This window comes from Scardinius erythrophthalmus, assembly GCF_964197995.2.
Source record: "Scardinius erythrophthalmus genome assembly, chromosome: 3".
Lineage (NCBI taxonomy): Eukaryota > Metazoa > Chordata > Actinopteri > Cypriniformes > Leuciscidae > Scardinius > Scardinius erythrophthalmus.
The window spans coordinates 16,907,689-16,923,460 of record NC_138223.1 but is presented as its reverse complement, the minus strand read 5'-3'; the positions used below and the strand labels follow the sequence as shown (position 1 = coordinate 16,923,460).

The window sequence follows — 15,772 nt, the reverse complement described above, 5'->3', positions numbered from 1 at the left end:
CATTTGAACTATTTTTCAAAAGTAAAATTAATTTTGTTTAATATTTAAAATTGATATACTACTTATATGGAGTTCCGAAATTCATAAAGCATGTTCATTGGCTATCTGCAACTTTTCAATATGAATAAATAAAATATTAATAAAAAATATATTAAATCTCAATTTAATTTGTAAAAGCATTGGCTCATTTCTTTTTTTTTTTAATTGAAAACAGTCTTATTATATAAACAGTCACAATGTAGTTTTAATTTTTACATTGCCACAGCACATCATGATCACATGACATCATTTAGCCTATAAGCACGCAAGCATTTTAGAGCTCCTTGGCCATAGATAAAGTTGTAAATGTTTGCCTTCCCTGTTTAGTAAATTAGGACATAGTTTTTGTTTTGTTTTGTTTTTTTATTGTGAAACGTAACTATATGGGGTAAATCAATGTGTATGAAATCGAGTAAACAATTGTGACAACTAGCCCTAGTCTTCCAAAAAACGCAAAATAACGTAAAATAAATAGTGCTAGCAGATCATTCACAATAACATGTCATTTTTTATTGCTACATTAAGTAAATAAATAAATATATACTCGCGTTATTCGGGGAAACACCTTCCACCCGAGCTAAGAGACTTTTATCTCTACCGGAAACAGGAACTCGTCTGACGTAGCAAGTGGGAAATTCAAATTTTAAAACATGTTCGACTGAAAGATGTTTTGGTACTTTTAATTTTATATCGCATTATATGTGTAGTCTTGAGTAATATAGTAAACGATTGCCTCTTTTTAACCTTAAATTATAAGTTCTTAGTTGTTTTGAACTCTCTTTTATCGGCATTTTAAAGTGAATCATTGGAGCACAGCTGGTGAGTTTGTTGTTCAACATGTCAGTCAGAACAAGCAATTTTGCATGCCTGATTCTATATCAGTTCAGTTTGTTATCTGGTGTTAGTTTGGCGTATTTACATTTTCAATTTTTCACATTTATTTGGGTTGGAATTTGCTGATGCATCAGTACTCTGATCCACGAGTATCGTTAACGTTAAACGAATCAATGCAGCTTTAGCTGTATTGCCAGTTTGCCACATTAGAAAACTAATCGAGAGCATTAAATAATAATAGTAAAAAACATGGAATTATCTCTAAGGATAGTAATTAAATGAGTTAAAATTGAATATTAAAGCTACACTTTGTGGTTTAATCCTATTTTGATCGTGCTGTGTACGTGGCGTGATCATTGTCATCAAGTACTTGGTATTGTAAACGTGATGAGTGCCATTTAATCGGTTTTCTTAAACAAATATGTCCCCTTAATATATTTGAATAAAAATGTGCTGTTATTAATGCAGGTCTAAGTGTCATCAGTATGCCTGTAGACAACACTTCTGAACTTCTCAAGCACTATGAGGTTTATGAAACCATTGGCTCAGGTAATGCCCCTTGATTATGCTTTTATGGAAAACGTTCTTGATTGCTTCAGAGATTGTGTTTATTAGAGAAAGTTGTAAAATCACCTTTAATCAAGAGCAGTTTTTATTTATTTATTATTATTTCTATCCCACAGGTGGGTTTGCCAAGGTCAAACTTGGCAGACACATACTTACAGGTGAGAAAGTGGCCATCAAAATCATGGAGAAGAAAGACCTAGGGGTAAGATATTCTCCTTAATCCTGGCTTTACCATAAAACAACATTTACATAAATACGCTATGGTTATGGAGGAAGAATGGGAATATTGCTTAATTTATTCTACACTTAGATGAAACGCATTGTTAGCATGATGAAAATGAAAAGAGCATGTTATTTTGAAAAGAAATGCTCTTTAAAGTGTGTATTCTGGATCTAGGATGATCTTCCCAGAGTAAAGATAGAGATAGAGGCTATGAAGAACCTCAGTCATCAACACGTGTGTCGTCTCTACCATGTCATTGAGACATCAAGCAAGATCTACATGGTGCTTGAGGTATGTTTTGCTGAACGTGATTCTGCTGCTTAACAGAAATTGATTAATATGCTTCATATGTTTATATGCATGTATCTTGTCACTTTGTCAGTACTGTCCTGGAGGAGAACTGTTTGATTACATCATTGCTAAAGACCGGTTACCAGAGGAAGAGACCCGAGGGTTTTTCCGTCAGATCATCTCTGCGTTGGCCTATGTTCATAGCCAAGGCTATGCCCACCGAGACCTCAAACCTGTGAGTTGGTTGATGAGAACTTGACTTAAATAGCTTAAGCTTATGTGCACTGAGTTCTCCCATTTAAAGGAACCGATCTCTCAAAAATGAAAAGTGTCTTAGTTTACTCATCCTCATGTCATTCCAAACCCATTCTGTGGAACGCAAAAGAGAAATTCAGAACACTGTGCTCATCCCATTTTCCCATTCAATTACAATTTATCTGGACTGATGTTTTCAAGCTTTGAAAAGGACACAAAAGCACCATCTACATGGTCTTTTTTTTTTAAGCCATGTGATAGCTTAGTGTGAAAAAATTCAGGTTTGGAACAACATGAGGGTGAGTATATGATGGTGATATTTTCATTTTGCAGTAATTTATTACTTTAATAGAGTACAATAACTGTTCTTATTGACCTTAGGAAAACCTGCTGATTGATGAAGATCATAACCTGAAACTCATTGACTTCGGCCTTTGTGCAAAGCCTAAGGTGTGTATCCATCTATTATGCCCCATAAATTCAAGTCACATTTATTTATAAAGCACGTTATACAATACAGATTGTTTCAAAGAAGCTTGACAGTAATAAATGGGAAAATAAGTTAAAATCCAACAATTATAAAACTACCTCAATTTTAGCTATAAAACAGCTCAACAGAATACAATAATGTCATTATTCAGCTCAAATTAGTTCAATGTTGATTGTTCAATTCAATAGTGTCAATGTTGCAAATTCAATTCATGTCATTAATATCTTACCTAAACTTGTTTTTTTTAAGTAACACGTCCCTTGTTTTAGTAGCATTTTAAAAGTTTTGAATTTCATTTTTATTAGGGTGGTTTGGGTTTTGAATTGCTGACCTGTTGTGGCAGTCCAGCATACGCAGCTCCAGAGCTCATTCAGGGCAAGGCTTACATCGGCTCCGAGGTCAGTGTGGCATATGTGTTTCTGCATATTTAAAAGGAATGACAAATTAAATTATAAGTTTAATAAATTATTTCTTGTGTGTGTATATGCTTCAGGCTGATGTGTGGAGTATGGGTGTATTGCTTTACGCTCTACTGTGTGGTTTTCTACCATTTGATGATGACAATTGCATGGTCCTCTACAGAAAAATCACAGTAAGTTTGTTGCATGTGAACATTTAATTACATCACTACATTTTGTTCATCCATGCATTTATTGGGCTACTAAAATAAAAGTAGACTAGTTTTGTGAAGTAAGTGATCTCATATATTGGCTTGTGTTTTGACAGAGGGGCAAATACAGCAACCCGCACTGGCTTTCACCTGCTAGCATTCTGCTTCTAAACCAGATGATGCAGGTACTGTGCATGGTTTGTATGTCTGTTTGCTGTGTTTTAGGAAGTCGATACAATTTCATGGCAGTTTATTCTATTTTCCTGCAGGTGGATCCAAAGAGGCGTTTGACAGTGAAACAGTTGCTTGATCACCCCTGGGTTATGAAGGGATACAGCACACCAGTGGAGTGGCACAGTAAATATCCTGTAAGATAAACATGCTTATAGTTGCATCTCATGCCTCCAATATCCAATTAGTCAAGTGATGCCAATATGGCTCTTTAAGACATAATTTTTTTAGCATAAATGCTGTTGTCATTCTTATTGATTACTTGTCCATAAATTGTATCTGATTTTGTTCCCTTGAAGCTTTAACAGATCAATATGATCTTAATATTTTTAGTCCTTTTGATGAATTAAGCAAACTTGACTCAGGATGTTTGTTGATCAGCAGTGTTTGATTCTTTATAGATGAACACTGCTAATAAAAGTAGAGAATGCTGTATAAGAGTCATACATAATTTTACTTTTGAAAAACAGGCAACCACGTTTTTAACTTACTAAATTACTGTGTATAATTTCCTTTATATGTTGTTCTTTTTTTAGTTGGGTCATATAGATGAAGACTGTATCACTGAAATGGCAGTGGCTTTTAAACGGTCCAGACATCGCACAATCAAACTTGTGTCAGAGGTAGAGAAACAAGACATGTTACTAAGTGTTTCCTGTTATTAAAAATGAAAATAATATTTATTAATATTATAATTAATAAATATTTATTTGTTTTTGTATTTATTGTATAGATCTAACTGCAAAGACGCTACCATTCAAAAGTTTAGAGTCTGTAATATATATATTACAGAGAAAATATATAATATATATATATATATATATAATTTTTTTTCTCTAAATATATATATATATATATATTTACATATTTATATATTTATAAGTATCTTATGCTCACCAAGGATCCATTTATTTGATTAAAAAATTCCGTAAAATTGTAATGTTGTGAAATGATTAAATTAATTTAAATTATTAATCATTCATTTCTTTTTTTTTTAAAAAGGAAGCAAAACATCCCCAACCCCAAACATTTGAATGGTACTCTGTACATGTAATTTAAATAATAATTCAAGCAAATTGTTGCAAACTGTCACTTTATAAGCATGGACTGTTTGTCTCTAACTGAAGAAAGTTTATTTGTAAAGAATGTAAAATTCTTATTGAAATATATAAATGTGTTATGAGTAATGAGAATTAAAGTGACATTTGACTTTTTGGAATTTATTACTATGACCACTAGATGTCAGTAGATTCCAGAGCATCAGCCAAAGCTGCTCGCTTTTAACAGCTGAAATGTGACTTCTAAACAAGAGAATTATACATCAATCACACAAAAGACAAATCTTTACTTTGTGCCTGTTTCTTCAGTGGAAGTATGATCACATGACCGCCACCTACCTTTTACTGCTGGCTAAAAAGCGTCACGGCCGCCCTGTGCGTCTGAGAGCAGAAAGCCCCATGCTTGAGCCCATGTACTCTCCTTTACAGGACATACAAGTAAGTCTTTCATATTCACACAGTCAGGACCATAAAGCTATTATTAGATGCTTTATGATTGCATAATAGTCAGTTAATGCTACATTTATAAAAAAAAGCAGTGATGGTAATGTTTCAGTACTTTTTTGAAAGGGTATTTCAGATTCATTAAGCCACACGGGAGTGATAGATGTGTTTGTTTAATTCTTTTCTGCCCTGTTGTGAACAAAAAAAAAGTAGGCTAGGACTTGATTTTGTCCATCAGGAATTGATTGATTAATTGGATTATTGTGGTTTGCTATTGCTGTGATCCCATGTGAGTGACAGGTTGTCCCAGTGCCACCCAAGCACCAGTAAACACATCATTAGAGAATAGATGAGATGTTAAGAGGGAGGGGAAGTTATTTTCATTAAAGATTATGAAGGCACATGTATTTAAAAAAAAATGTGTATAGATAAATTATTATCACAAATACTGTGACTTAAATATAACTGTAGTCAGGTGTATAACTTGTGTAGTTGCAGTCATTTACAGGAGTTTAATTTTGTGTATCTGTGTCTCAGCTGAAGCAGAGTCTACGCTTCAGTGAGGAGGATGATGGTGTTCACCCAGTGGTGCTTGGCTCTATGGTCCTCCCCCCTGATTGCTACGATGACGAGAATCCCTGGACCCCTCTCACGCCCAAGAACACACAGACCACAAACACTCCACGCATGGTTAGCCTCCATGTTCTCTTTATTTGTCTGCTCTTCCCTCTTGTCCATTGCTGCTTATTCGGCCTGTCTTTTTTTACATCCTTTTTATTTCTCCGCAATCTTCTTTTCTCTGACCAACTTGTCTTGAACTGGAGTGGGTTTGGTCAGGCTATTAAATGTTTATGAACTTTCATCCTTTGTATTAGCAGCCCAGATCCATTATGAATCTATTATTAACAATTTACAGCAATGCTAATCTGTAATTGCAACAAATTAAAATTCATAATATTGTATTCATGATGTAAAACTATTCGTCGATGTCTTGCTCTGGAGGCAGTCATATGCATCATTTGCCAGTGTGACGTCACAATTTCCGCATTATCCAAACGAGTTTTTGGAGTTTGATTAAATAAATGCTTTGTTAATAGTGAGGATGATGTTTTAAGCTCTGAAACTTGCAGGGTGTTTTAATCGTACTTTTTTTATGTCACAAGATCAAGGTAAATTTGATTTTTCATGTCATGACCTCTTTAATGTGGAAACTCTTGTCTTCTTCAGAAGTTCACCTCTGCAACATCAGAGAAGAAATGGAATGAAGTAGACTACTCCCCCATCATAGGGCATGGAAGAACCCGCCAACAGAAGTCAGAGAGGCGTGGCAGAACCAAAGAAAATAAAGAGAATGTGGTGACTGGCACAGATGGAGATGTTTTTGCTCTGCCTGCCCCCCGAACTCCAATGTGCAGCAGAAAGGTCAAATCCAACAGAACTGTTACAACACCCAACAACAACATCACTTACACAAGCAGTGACACAAACAAAGGTGAGCTGGGTAATGAATCGATTACACATCATGGCACCACAACTGTACAACTGATGGACTTTTGTATACTTTTGAAGTTTTTTTCCGAAAACATGCCAAGTTTTGCAATCCTGTGTTGAAATAATGTCTTTGTCTGTATGTCTTTATATATCTGAAGAGCACACTTTTCTAAATTAAATTCTTTTCGCTTGTGTACTAAATGATACTCTACTGTTCAGCAGTTTGTGGTTGGTAAAATTATTATTTAATATTTAATATAACTTGCTCGCCAAGGCTGCATTTATTTGATTAAAAATACTGTAAAAACAATAATATTGTGAACTATTATTGCAGCAAAAATCTTGTATTCTGAGCATTTTTTGCAAATGATGCATTTTAGGTGTCATTTTGCACAGTAGCGTGACTACTGCAGATGCTTCAGTGGCATCTGGCATCTAGAGTATCTAAGAATACACCTAAAAAGAGTGTGTGTTGTGTGCTTTTCATTCATCTAGCATCCTTAGTTTGATTCACTTTGACCAGAGTGTGTGTGTGTGTGTCTCTGTATGGGCGCAATGTACCTGGGGAAAAGTCTTCATGTCCCAACATCCACTGTGTCCACCTCGTTACTGTCACACACCACCTCCTGCACTGGAACAGACAGGAGCACACTGGGGACGGAGCGTGTGTGTATGTGTGCATGCCCGTGTGTACGAGACAACTCCCGAAGCGCATACTGACAGGTGTACGTGTCGCCGTTCCCAGTGCTCCGGCAGCATGTAGCATTTAGTGACACGTGTTTATCCTTTGTGTGTGTGCAGGAGCGGGCAGTGCCACTAAAGAAGTGTCCCACAGGAGAGAGATGGACCAACAGCAGAGCGGCCAACAAGGAGAACTGGATATACTGGCTTTCAGCCCCGAGAGAAGGTAGAGAACTTTCTGTATTTTGTGAAAAGGGTCAAATTAAGGGTGGAGAGAAAGAATGGAGAGGAGGACTGTGGGATTTAAAGGTGAAGTGTGTAACTTATGCCCCGTGAACAAAAGGGATTATAAAAATAGTTTCAATTCCAAGCAGATTTCACAGTTTCAATGTACAAAGGGCTTTTTAATTATACATATACTTAATCCTGGTCAGAATTATTGCCACCCTTCATAAATATGAGCAAAGAAGGCTAAAGGCTGTGAAAATAAATAGATCTGCATTGTTTATCCTTTTTGACCCTTCATTAAAAAAAAAATCGAATCTTTCCAGTGGCGGCTCATAGATTTTAAAATAGAGGCACATTAATTGTAGCTGTAACTGCCTTAACATGGCTTTTTTGGCACTTTTAAACATAAAAGTGCCAAAAAGCCTATCACTTGATAAAAGAGTCCTTATGTCCTTTTAAATATCCACGTTAAAAGAGCATTAAATGAAGCTGATTTTACTATATGTCCAGCGTGGGGTCTTCCTTCATTTTTAATCTGTAGCTGCGGCTCGAATGATAAATCTGTTGGCAATCAAATATTCAATATCTCTACTCTCCATAGCTGCAAAATTATTAGCTGGAGCAGTTCAAACTAATATAGAATTTACGTTTCTTTACCAAGGGAGGCTAGACTCTGCTATAAAAACATATATTTATCAACACTAAACGCTGAAAGTCAAATACGTGATTATGATTATTGGCTAATTTTTGTTACCAACAGAAGCAAAAGGATTTGCCTCCCCCTCCCCTTCTCTCCCCTTCTCTCCCCTTCTCTATCTCCTCAGACTTAGCACAGTTTTCCGAACGGCAGATTCGGCACGTTTGGGGAAGAGCAGCAGTGGTTCTGACTTCAGTAATATTTTATAGTATTACAATGGTGAATTACAAACAAGAAATTCACATTCTGAGACATGAAACATTAAATCATCCTTCTCCCATTTTCCACCTCAAAATTTTATGTAGGCTGTGCCTCCCCTGATGAGCCGCCACTGAAGCTCAAAAAGTAGCTCAAAGCTAAAAATTGTAAATGGAGGGGGAAATCTCGTTATGAAATAAATTAGATAATCAATTTCACTTTACCTTTAAAAATCACACTTTCTTTTTTTTTTTTTTTTTTTCCTAAGTCAACTTATGTTTGTTTGTTTTTAGCCAATAACAGCTATATATGCTATTGTTCAAAGATTTTTTGTTTTGAAAAGAAGACTTTAATACTCACCAAGGCTACAATTATTTGGTCAAAAATACAGTAGAAACAGTAATATTACAATTTAAAATAACCTTTTTCTATTTGAATAAGCTATATATTAAAATGTAATTTATTCCTGTGATGACAAAGCTGAATTTTCAGCATCATTACTCCAGTTTTCAGTCACATTATTCTTCAAAAATATTTCTAATATGCTGATTTGATGCTCAAGAAACATTTCACATTATCAATGTTGAAAACAGATGTTCTGCTTAATATTCTGTGGAACCCGTGATACCATTTTTTTTTTCTTTTATCAATAGAAAGTATAGAAATGTACAAATGTTTATATTTTTTATAATGTAAAAGTCTTTACAGTCACTTTTTATCGTTTTAATGTATCTTTGCTGAAAACAAATTATTATTATTTTTTTTTAATGTTACTTTTTAAAAAGGAGTGTATATATGTTTTTTTTTTGTTTGTTTTTTTACCTTTATGACTTGACGTCAATAACCTCTTTGCATGTGAAATAAATTGCAGGACTTGCTGCACTTTCTCTTGGAGTATTCTGTCAAGCCATTTATAATTTTAACTGCCCCATTCTCCAGTAATTGCCTCTTGGCAAATCCTGTATTGCTTTGTAATAATTGTACAACTACAGAAATGTGCAATTGTGTTCTAAACGGCATTTCCTATGTGTCCAGGTCTCGATCTCTGGACCTGGCTGGCTGTCAAGTGGACAGTGGACAGAAGCGTAAGGGGGGAAAAGTGTTTGGCAGTCTGGAGAGAGGCCTGGATAAAGTCATTACAATGCTCACACCCAACAAGAAGAGAGGAACTCGAGACGGACCACGCAAAATTAAGGTATCATTCATCTTGTTTTCACATTTGCGCTTAGTTTTTTAAGATTGTGGTGTTTGTCCTTTGTGCTTTTGACTGCCTAAAATTTCCCTTGTTTTTCCATATTCCAAAGATTTAGAATTATTATTTTGCATGTTCATCACTCTGCTGCAACCAGTAGCTTTAACAGCGACTCCTATCACAATCACCACATCACTGATGGTTTCACAGACAGGGCTTAATTAAACTAATGCCTAATCCTGGCTTTATCTAAGACATTTAAATTAAGTACCTTTTATAAACTTGTCCTAGATAAAAACATTACTGGTGTGCATCTTGAGACAAAATAATGGCACTGATTTATTTTAAAATATGTCAGTGCAAGTTGCTTTCAAACAGGCATTTTAGTCTGGGACTAGGTTTAAGACTTGTTTGTGAAACTGGGGGCAAATTAGACATGACCCTCATGTCGTCCTAAACCTGTAAACTAAAAAAAAAACTTAAAGCAATTCTCCACAACATTATTCGAAGTTCCCATGACTCTTTTTATTTATTTATTTTCAAACAGGACAGGAAAAAAATTACTCCCAATTTGTACCCTATAAAATATTTTAGAGATTAGCATAATCTGAAAAATGTATATTCATTATAGAAATTCCAATGGAGTTATAAGATTTTATTCATTTTCTTGACTTTTCCTGGTCTATAAATCACACTTAAAAGAAAAGATAGACTTCCTTGTTTTTGATTCCACAGGAATCACTGTTTTTTCAAAGAAAACAAACAGTAGTTATGGGGTTGAATTACAATAAGAAATATCTTGATTTTTTTTTTTTTTTTTTTTTTTTTTTTTTGCTTATTTTAGTGCTTTTTGTTTTTATTTTAATGCTTATTTTAAATCAAAGTGGACCCTGGCCCCCTGATTGAGAACCACTGCCTTAAAGCATAAAGAAAATAGCCCATACATCTTTTATGTTCTTTTCCAAGTCTTTTGAAGCTGTAAGATAGCTTTGTGTGAGGAGCAGACTGAATTTTAGGTCAATATTCACTGTAAATCTTGCTGTATTAAAAACACTGTATTATGCATGCCAGACAAGTAATTGGAAATGTCACTTTGTAAAGAAAGACTACGCCCCCACGCACATATGCATTCAAACGCACATGCCTATAGACTAAACGTGTTATACGCATGTGCATGCCGTCACAGTTTTCACAGATTCACGTGTTTGAAGTTTACACGGAGAAACCCATTTCAAAGTTTGCGTTCTCAGGCCACCAAAACGCCGTTGTCATGTAAATGAACGGCCAGAGCGCATAAAAAGTTTTCTGTTTTCAGTTGAAAGCAGTGTCGTGTAAACGGCCCATGAATTAAAACTAATGATTTTTACAACGGTAATGAAGCAAAGCTGAACTTACTTAAACTGAACAATGACTTCCTTCTAGAGCTGCTGTACAGCCAAAACAATCTTTGTTGCTTAAGTTTCTGTTATCACTGTAAAGCTGCTTTGAAACAATCTGTATTGTATAAAGCACTATATAAATAAAGGTGACTTGACAGATGTGGTGACCATTCACTTTCATTGTATAGAACCAACTTGAAAACATTTTGTGGTCAATGGAATAAAAATGGTTTCAAAAGACATTTGCCCTGTTTAAACCTGGTATTAAGATGCGTTTTGGTTGATCGGATCACAAGTGGACAATGCTAAGTACAGGTGTAAAACGGGGATAAATTGTTTTGAGCTTGTCCACTTCGACCACTTCCAGAGGTAGTCGAAAATGCATTGACCGGATTTCTTAGTGCTGTAGACACTCATGTGGTCGAATGTGTTCAAACAGCCACAAAAGACTCGCCGCCTACTGACCTAATGTCCAAACATTATGGGAAGTGCACTAGCCTTATGGGATTTACACTTTGTTGGCTGAATACCAAAGTTTGGTTTGAAGACTAAAAATGTCCCAAGCACAATGTTCTCTCACCATTCCTGATTTCTTGCACGCTCTCACAGCGATTGGCATGGTCTTGTGGCTATCAGAGCAGAAATGAAAGCTGCTGCTCTCCAAATGTTTTTCCGTCGTCTCAGGGCATTTTCATATGTAAATTGTGCAAGTTTATTTTGTCCACACCATACATTTACCCTCCCATAGACCCTCCCACGAAGAAATCCGAACAGGAGTGTTTGAAAGTGGACAAAAGAGACAGATTAAAATACCAGGTGTAAACGGGAATGTGTCTCCCCCGTCTACTTGTGATCCGACCGACCAAAACGCATCTTAATACCAGGTGTAAACAGGGCCCTTGATAAATGATGATAAAAGTTGTTGAACTGTCACTTCAACATTTGCTTTAAGTCCTCACCTTGTTCATGTGTTCATTGCAGGAAGTCTCTCCATAATGCAGATCTAGATGTATGCCAGTGGCTATAAACTCTGTGGCTACATCTGATTTCATAACTGTTAATGTTTTCCAGGCTCAATACAATGTGACATTTACCAGTCAGACTAATGCTGAACAAGTGCTCAATCAGATTCTCAGCATCTTACCAGAGAAGAATGTGGACTTTGTTCAGAAAGGGTAAGTTAAACTCTTACATCAATTGTTTCCTGAAATGGCAATTCAAATTTGTTCTTCCTCTAAACCAGTTACTTTCATGCAGGGGGCCTCAGCAAGCTTCAGAATAAATTAAAAGTATTTAAATTAATAAATTTATATATATATATATATATATATATATATATATATATATATATATATATATATATATATATATATATATATATATATATATATATATATATATATATATATATATATATAAATCTAACTCTAATCTAAATTAATATTCTTAAAAAACATGAAATCAACTGAAATCAATTAAAATTTTTCACATCAATAACTATTATTTTAATTGAAGAACATATAGTTCTATAATACCGAACATAATTGCATGTTAAGCCAATCTATATATCTATAAAAACTTTGTAAACAAGTAGCTTTGTCATAATTACAGCAGAAATATTGGATATATTGTAGCGTATACATAGAAGCGTCCTTCAGAAATTTTGTTGGACAACAGGAAGTCTTTGTGTCAAAAAGGTTGAGAACCGCTGCTCTAAACGATTAACTTAGTTGTTAAATGCTATCATGTCCTCTTTTTCTGTTAGGTTTACGCTAAAGTGCCACACACAGTCAGACTTTGGAAAGGTGACCATGCAGTTCGAGCTGGAGGTTTGTATCCTGCATAAGCCTGAGGTGGTCGGGATCCGTCGACAGCGTCTCAAAGGTGACGCATGGGTGTATAAACACCTGGTAGAGGACATCCTGTCCTCCACTAACATCTGATGTCACTGTGACGTCACCTTGGGCCCACCCTGAGTTAAATCAGAGGATTTTTGATGTACATTATAGATGACCCTCCAGTTGATGAACATGTCCATCATTTTTCAGCATTTATGTGTGGGAGGCAGTGCAGTATTATTTTATGTTCTTCTCTTGATAGAATTGCAAAAAAATATTTTTGTGTCTTTATACTTTATACATCCTTTTAATTTACCAATAAGCAATACTCATAAAGCATTATGGCAGCACATGTCTGTCTTGTCTTTTATTTGTTTTTGCGTTCGTCTCCATGATAGTGTTAGTGTTGTTTTATTTGTTTTAATATGTAAAGCTTCTAATCTGTTACCCTTTTCAAGATGTCTGTCATTTTGTTCATGTTTACTTTGTAATAATGAAAATCTGACTTGTAATTAAATAAATCTTTTTAATATCTGTCTCACTGTATCAGATGTATTTTAAATTATTTGTCTATTTTCTGAAATAAGTGAAATAAGTTTGTTGGTATTCAAATTCATGCTAAATTATGTCTTGCAAATGACATTTTCCTAAATGAAAATATTTAGATTTTTTTTTTTAATTGATTGAGTTTAATACACAATGATTTATTGACTGAAAGCAAAATGGAATATTTGTAGTTAAATGTAAAATATATTTGCCATATTACAGTACTATTTATAAGAAGGCTCCTAAAAAGAACCTAAATCACACTACACTTCCCTTGCATATATGTAACTTAAAGTCACAATGTATCCGAAGTAGCAGCAGATCTTTTCTTCTGTATTGTGACTCACATGTACATGGAATGGATTATGATAAGACTAAATATAGGGTGGGGGACTTTTTCTTTTATCCATCAGTTGTTGAATTGGATGGAGGCAGATCTGAGTGAGAGCTTCCGGTCGATTGTATGAAAGGGGTGGGATTTAAGGGACTAAATGATTGAAGCAGTCTAAAGAGAAGTCTGTTGTTTCACTAGATTAGAAGATAGGGTTGTTTTAATTAGAAATCACAAGGTCATGCACTTAGAAAATAGATCAAAGTCAAGTTCAATTCCATGCTTATCTTATACCCAAATCATATTTACTCAACAAAATAAATATGTGAATAAGAAAAAACAGGCCTTGAGAAGAAAACCTCACTTTAGCCTGTCAAACGGCTTGTTTAATATTAATTCTAATTCAATAAAGTTGAATAGCTGAAACCCCTCCCATCGTTGTATGTTATATCTGTAAAACCAATATGTCACATGCTGGTAAGATCATGTATTATCTTGCTTTAACTGTTCTATTATGATTGAAGTGGGAGCAACCTGTGTGTCAGTCCTACTGTGCATATCAGCATAACAATAGCTATTAGTGTGACAGATATGAGTGCTTACATAGTTAACATCAGATGAAGTGTGTGAGCTGCTGGGGAGGTGGATGGTTAATGGGGGGGTAAGGTGGTAATATGGGGATGAACTAACCCCCCCACTGATAATGACTCCTGCTGTGCATTTCATAGAAGCGGGGCAAGGGCCAGCTGTGGGAACAGACGCTTGCTGTCATCTCTCACATCTCCTTAAGCCGTCTCTTTCTGTGTTTCTGTTTCTCCATATACACTCTGCTTTTCTTCATATGAATGTTATTTGGTAGCCTATACAGACAAAAATCTTTTTATTAATTACTTCATAACCCCAAGTAATCTTGGACTGTATAGTGTCTTAAATAGGCTTAAAATTAGAAAAGGCGAATTTGATTTCATGTCAGTGCATGTACCCTAAAGTGTCTGCTAACACATGACCCCAGGTCTTTTCCTTCATTACTCTCACTTATACACCATTGAGGAGCTAAACATAATGAGGTGAACATGTGTTTACCCCTTCCTCTGCTTGTCTTTGTGTGTTTTCTTGGGTCAACGAAGGCAGTGATGTTTCTCTTCATTACGAATCTGACAGATTCAGAAGGCGGCTGCACTGTGACGGCTCACTTTCCAATTACCTCCTTCAGTTTTAACGAATTTTGCTTTCCATTGATGGTGCCTGTTCATTAGGGGACTTCATATTCCAGAGATGTGGGTTTCCATCACACACACACACACATACACACAGAGAGAAACCCAGAGCTAATGGGCATGTACAGTAGATGGCGGCGTGTGATGTCTCCAATGGGAAAAATGATTCGCCGTGTTGTTTTGTTAACGGACGACTGGTTCCAGTGGTTGAGGAACAAATGAAGAGTTTGATTCTCATGCCGAAATGTCTTTTCAGCCTGAGAAAACTATTGGCAAATATGCCAGCAGTGCAGGACAATGACATGATCTTTGTACATGTAAAACACTGCTGTTAGAGCAAGGTTTAAAATTATAGTTGAAGATACAGACAGAATGACATCTTTACTGCTTTTTAAGGGATGTCAAGCATTTTTTAGACATACAAAGACTACAGGTTAGCTTACTTGTAGGCTACTAGAATTAAAAGGGTTATCATGAACATTACATTTATATCAAATGCAGAGTTCAGTTCGGTTTTACAGCAGCTCTAAAAGAAAACAGTGCCATTGTTTAGCTAAAGTCAGTTCAGTATTGATTCAGTTCTGTTGTAAAGATCAATTATTAAATTAGTTCATTTCATCTATAAAGCAGTTCTGCAGAAAACAGGGATGTTGTCGTCCAGCTCAGTTCAGTTCTCATCCAATAGTGTCAGTGCAGTCAAATCAATAATATCGATTTCTTTATATTTAATTTCATAATTACTTCTTGTCTTTGAAATATATTTACTGACAAACATTTATGGAAATCTAAAATATACTGTAATGTCAGCTTGTATGTCATGTTTAAATATATTTGTAATTTAAAAATTGCATGTTGCAATTTAGTATATTTAAAACATTAACTTTAAATGCAATATTTAGTAACATACTTTATCTAAAATTATAATAATATAT

At 35.1% G+C, this 15,772-nt stretch overlaps 1 protein-coding gene across 1 annotated transcript; it reads left to right on the top strand.

Moving 5' to 3' along the window:
- The first annotated feature begins 325 nt into the window (after nucleotides 1-325).
- On the top strand, nucleotides 326-13,423 carry melk (maternal embryonic leucine zipper kinase). The gene is made up of 18 exons (XM_081360875.1): nucleotides 326-858; nucleotides 1,342-1,422; nucleotides 1,557-1,642; nucleotides 1,838-1,954; nucleotides 2,046-2,189; nucleotides 2,591-2,659; nucleotides 3,005-3,097; nucleotides 3,193-3,291; nucleotides 3,426-3,494; nucleotides 3,579-3,677; nucleotides 4,077-4,163; nucleotides 4,908-5,036; nucleotides 5,580-5,732; nucleotides 6,270-6,534; nucleotides 7,335-7,440; nucleotides 9,373-9,532; nucleotides 11,980-12,083; nucleotides 12,674-13,423. The coding sequence occupies exons 2-18, from the start codon at nucleotides 1,359-1,361 to the stop codon at nucleotides 12,849-12,851; spliced, it is 2,022 nt and encodes a 673-aa protein (XP_081217001.1). The 5' UTR covers nucleotides 326-858; nucleotides 1,342-1,358; the 3' UTR covers nucleotides 12,852-13,423.
- Nucleotides 13,424-15,772: the final 2,349 nt, after the last annotated feature.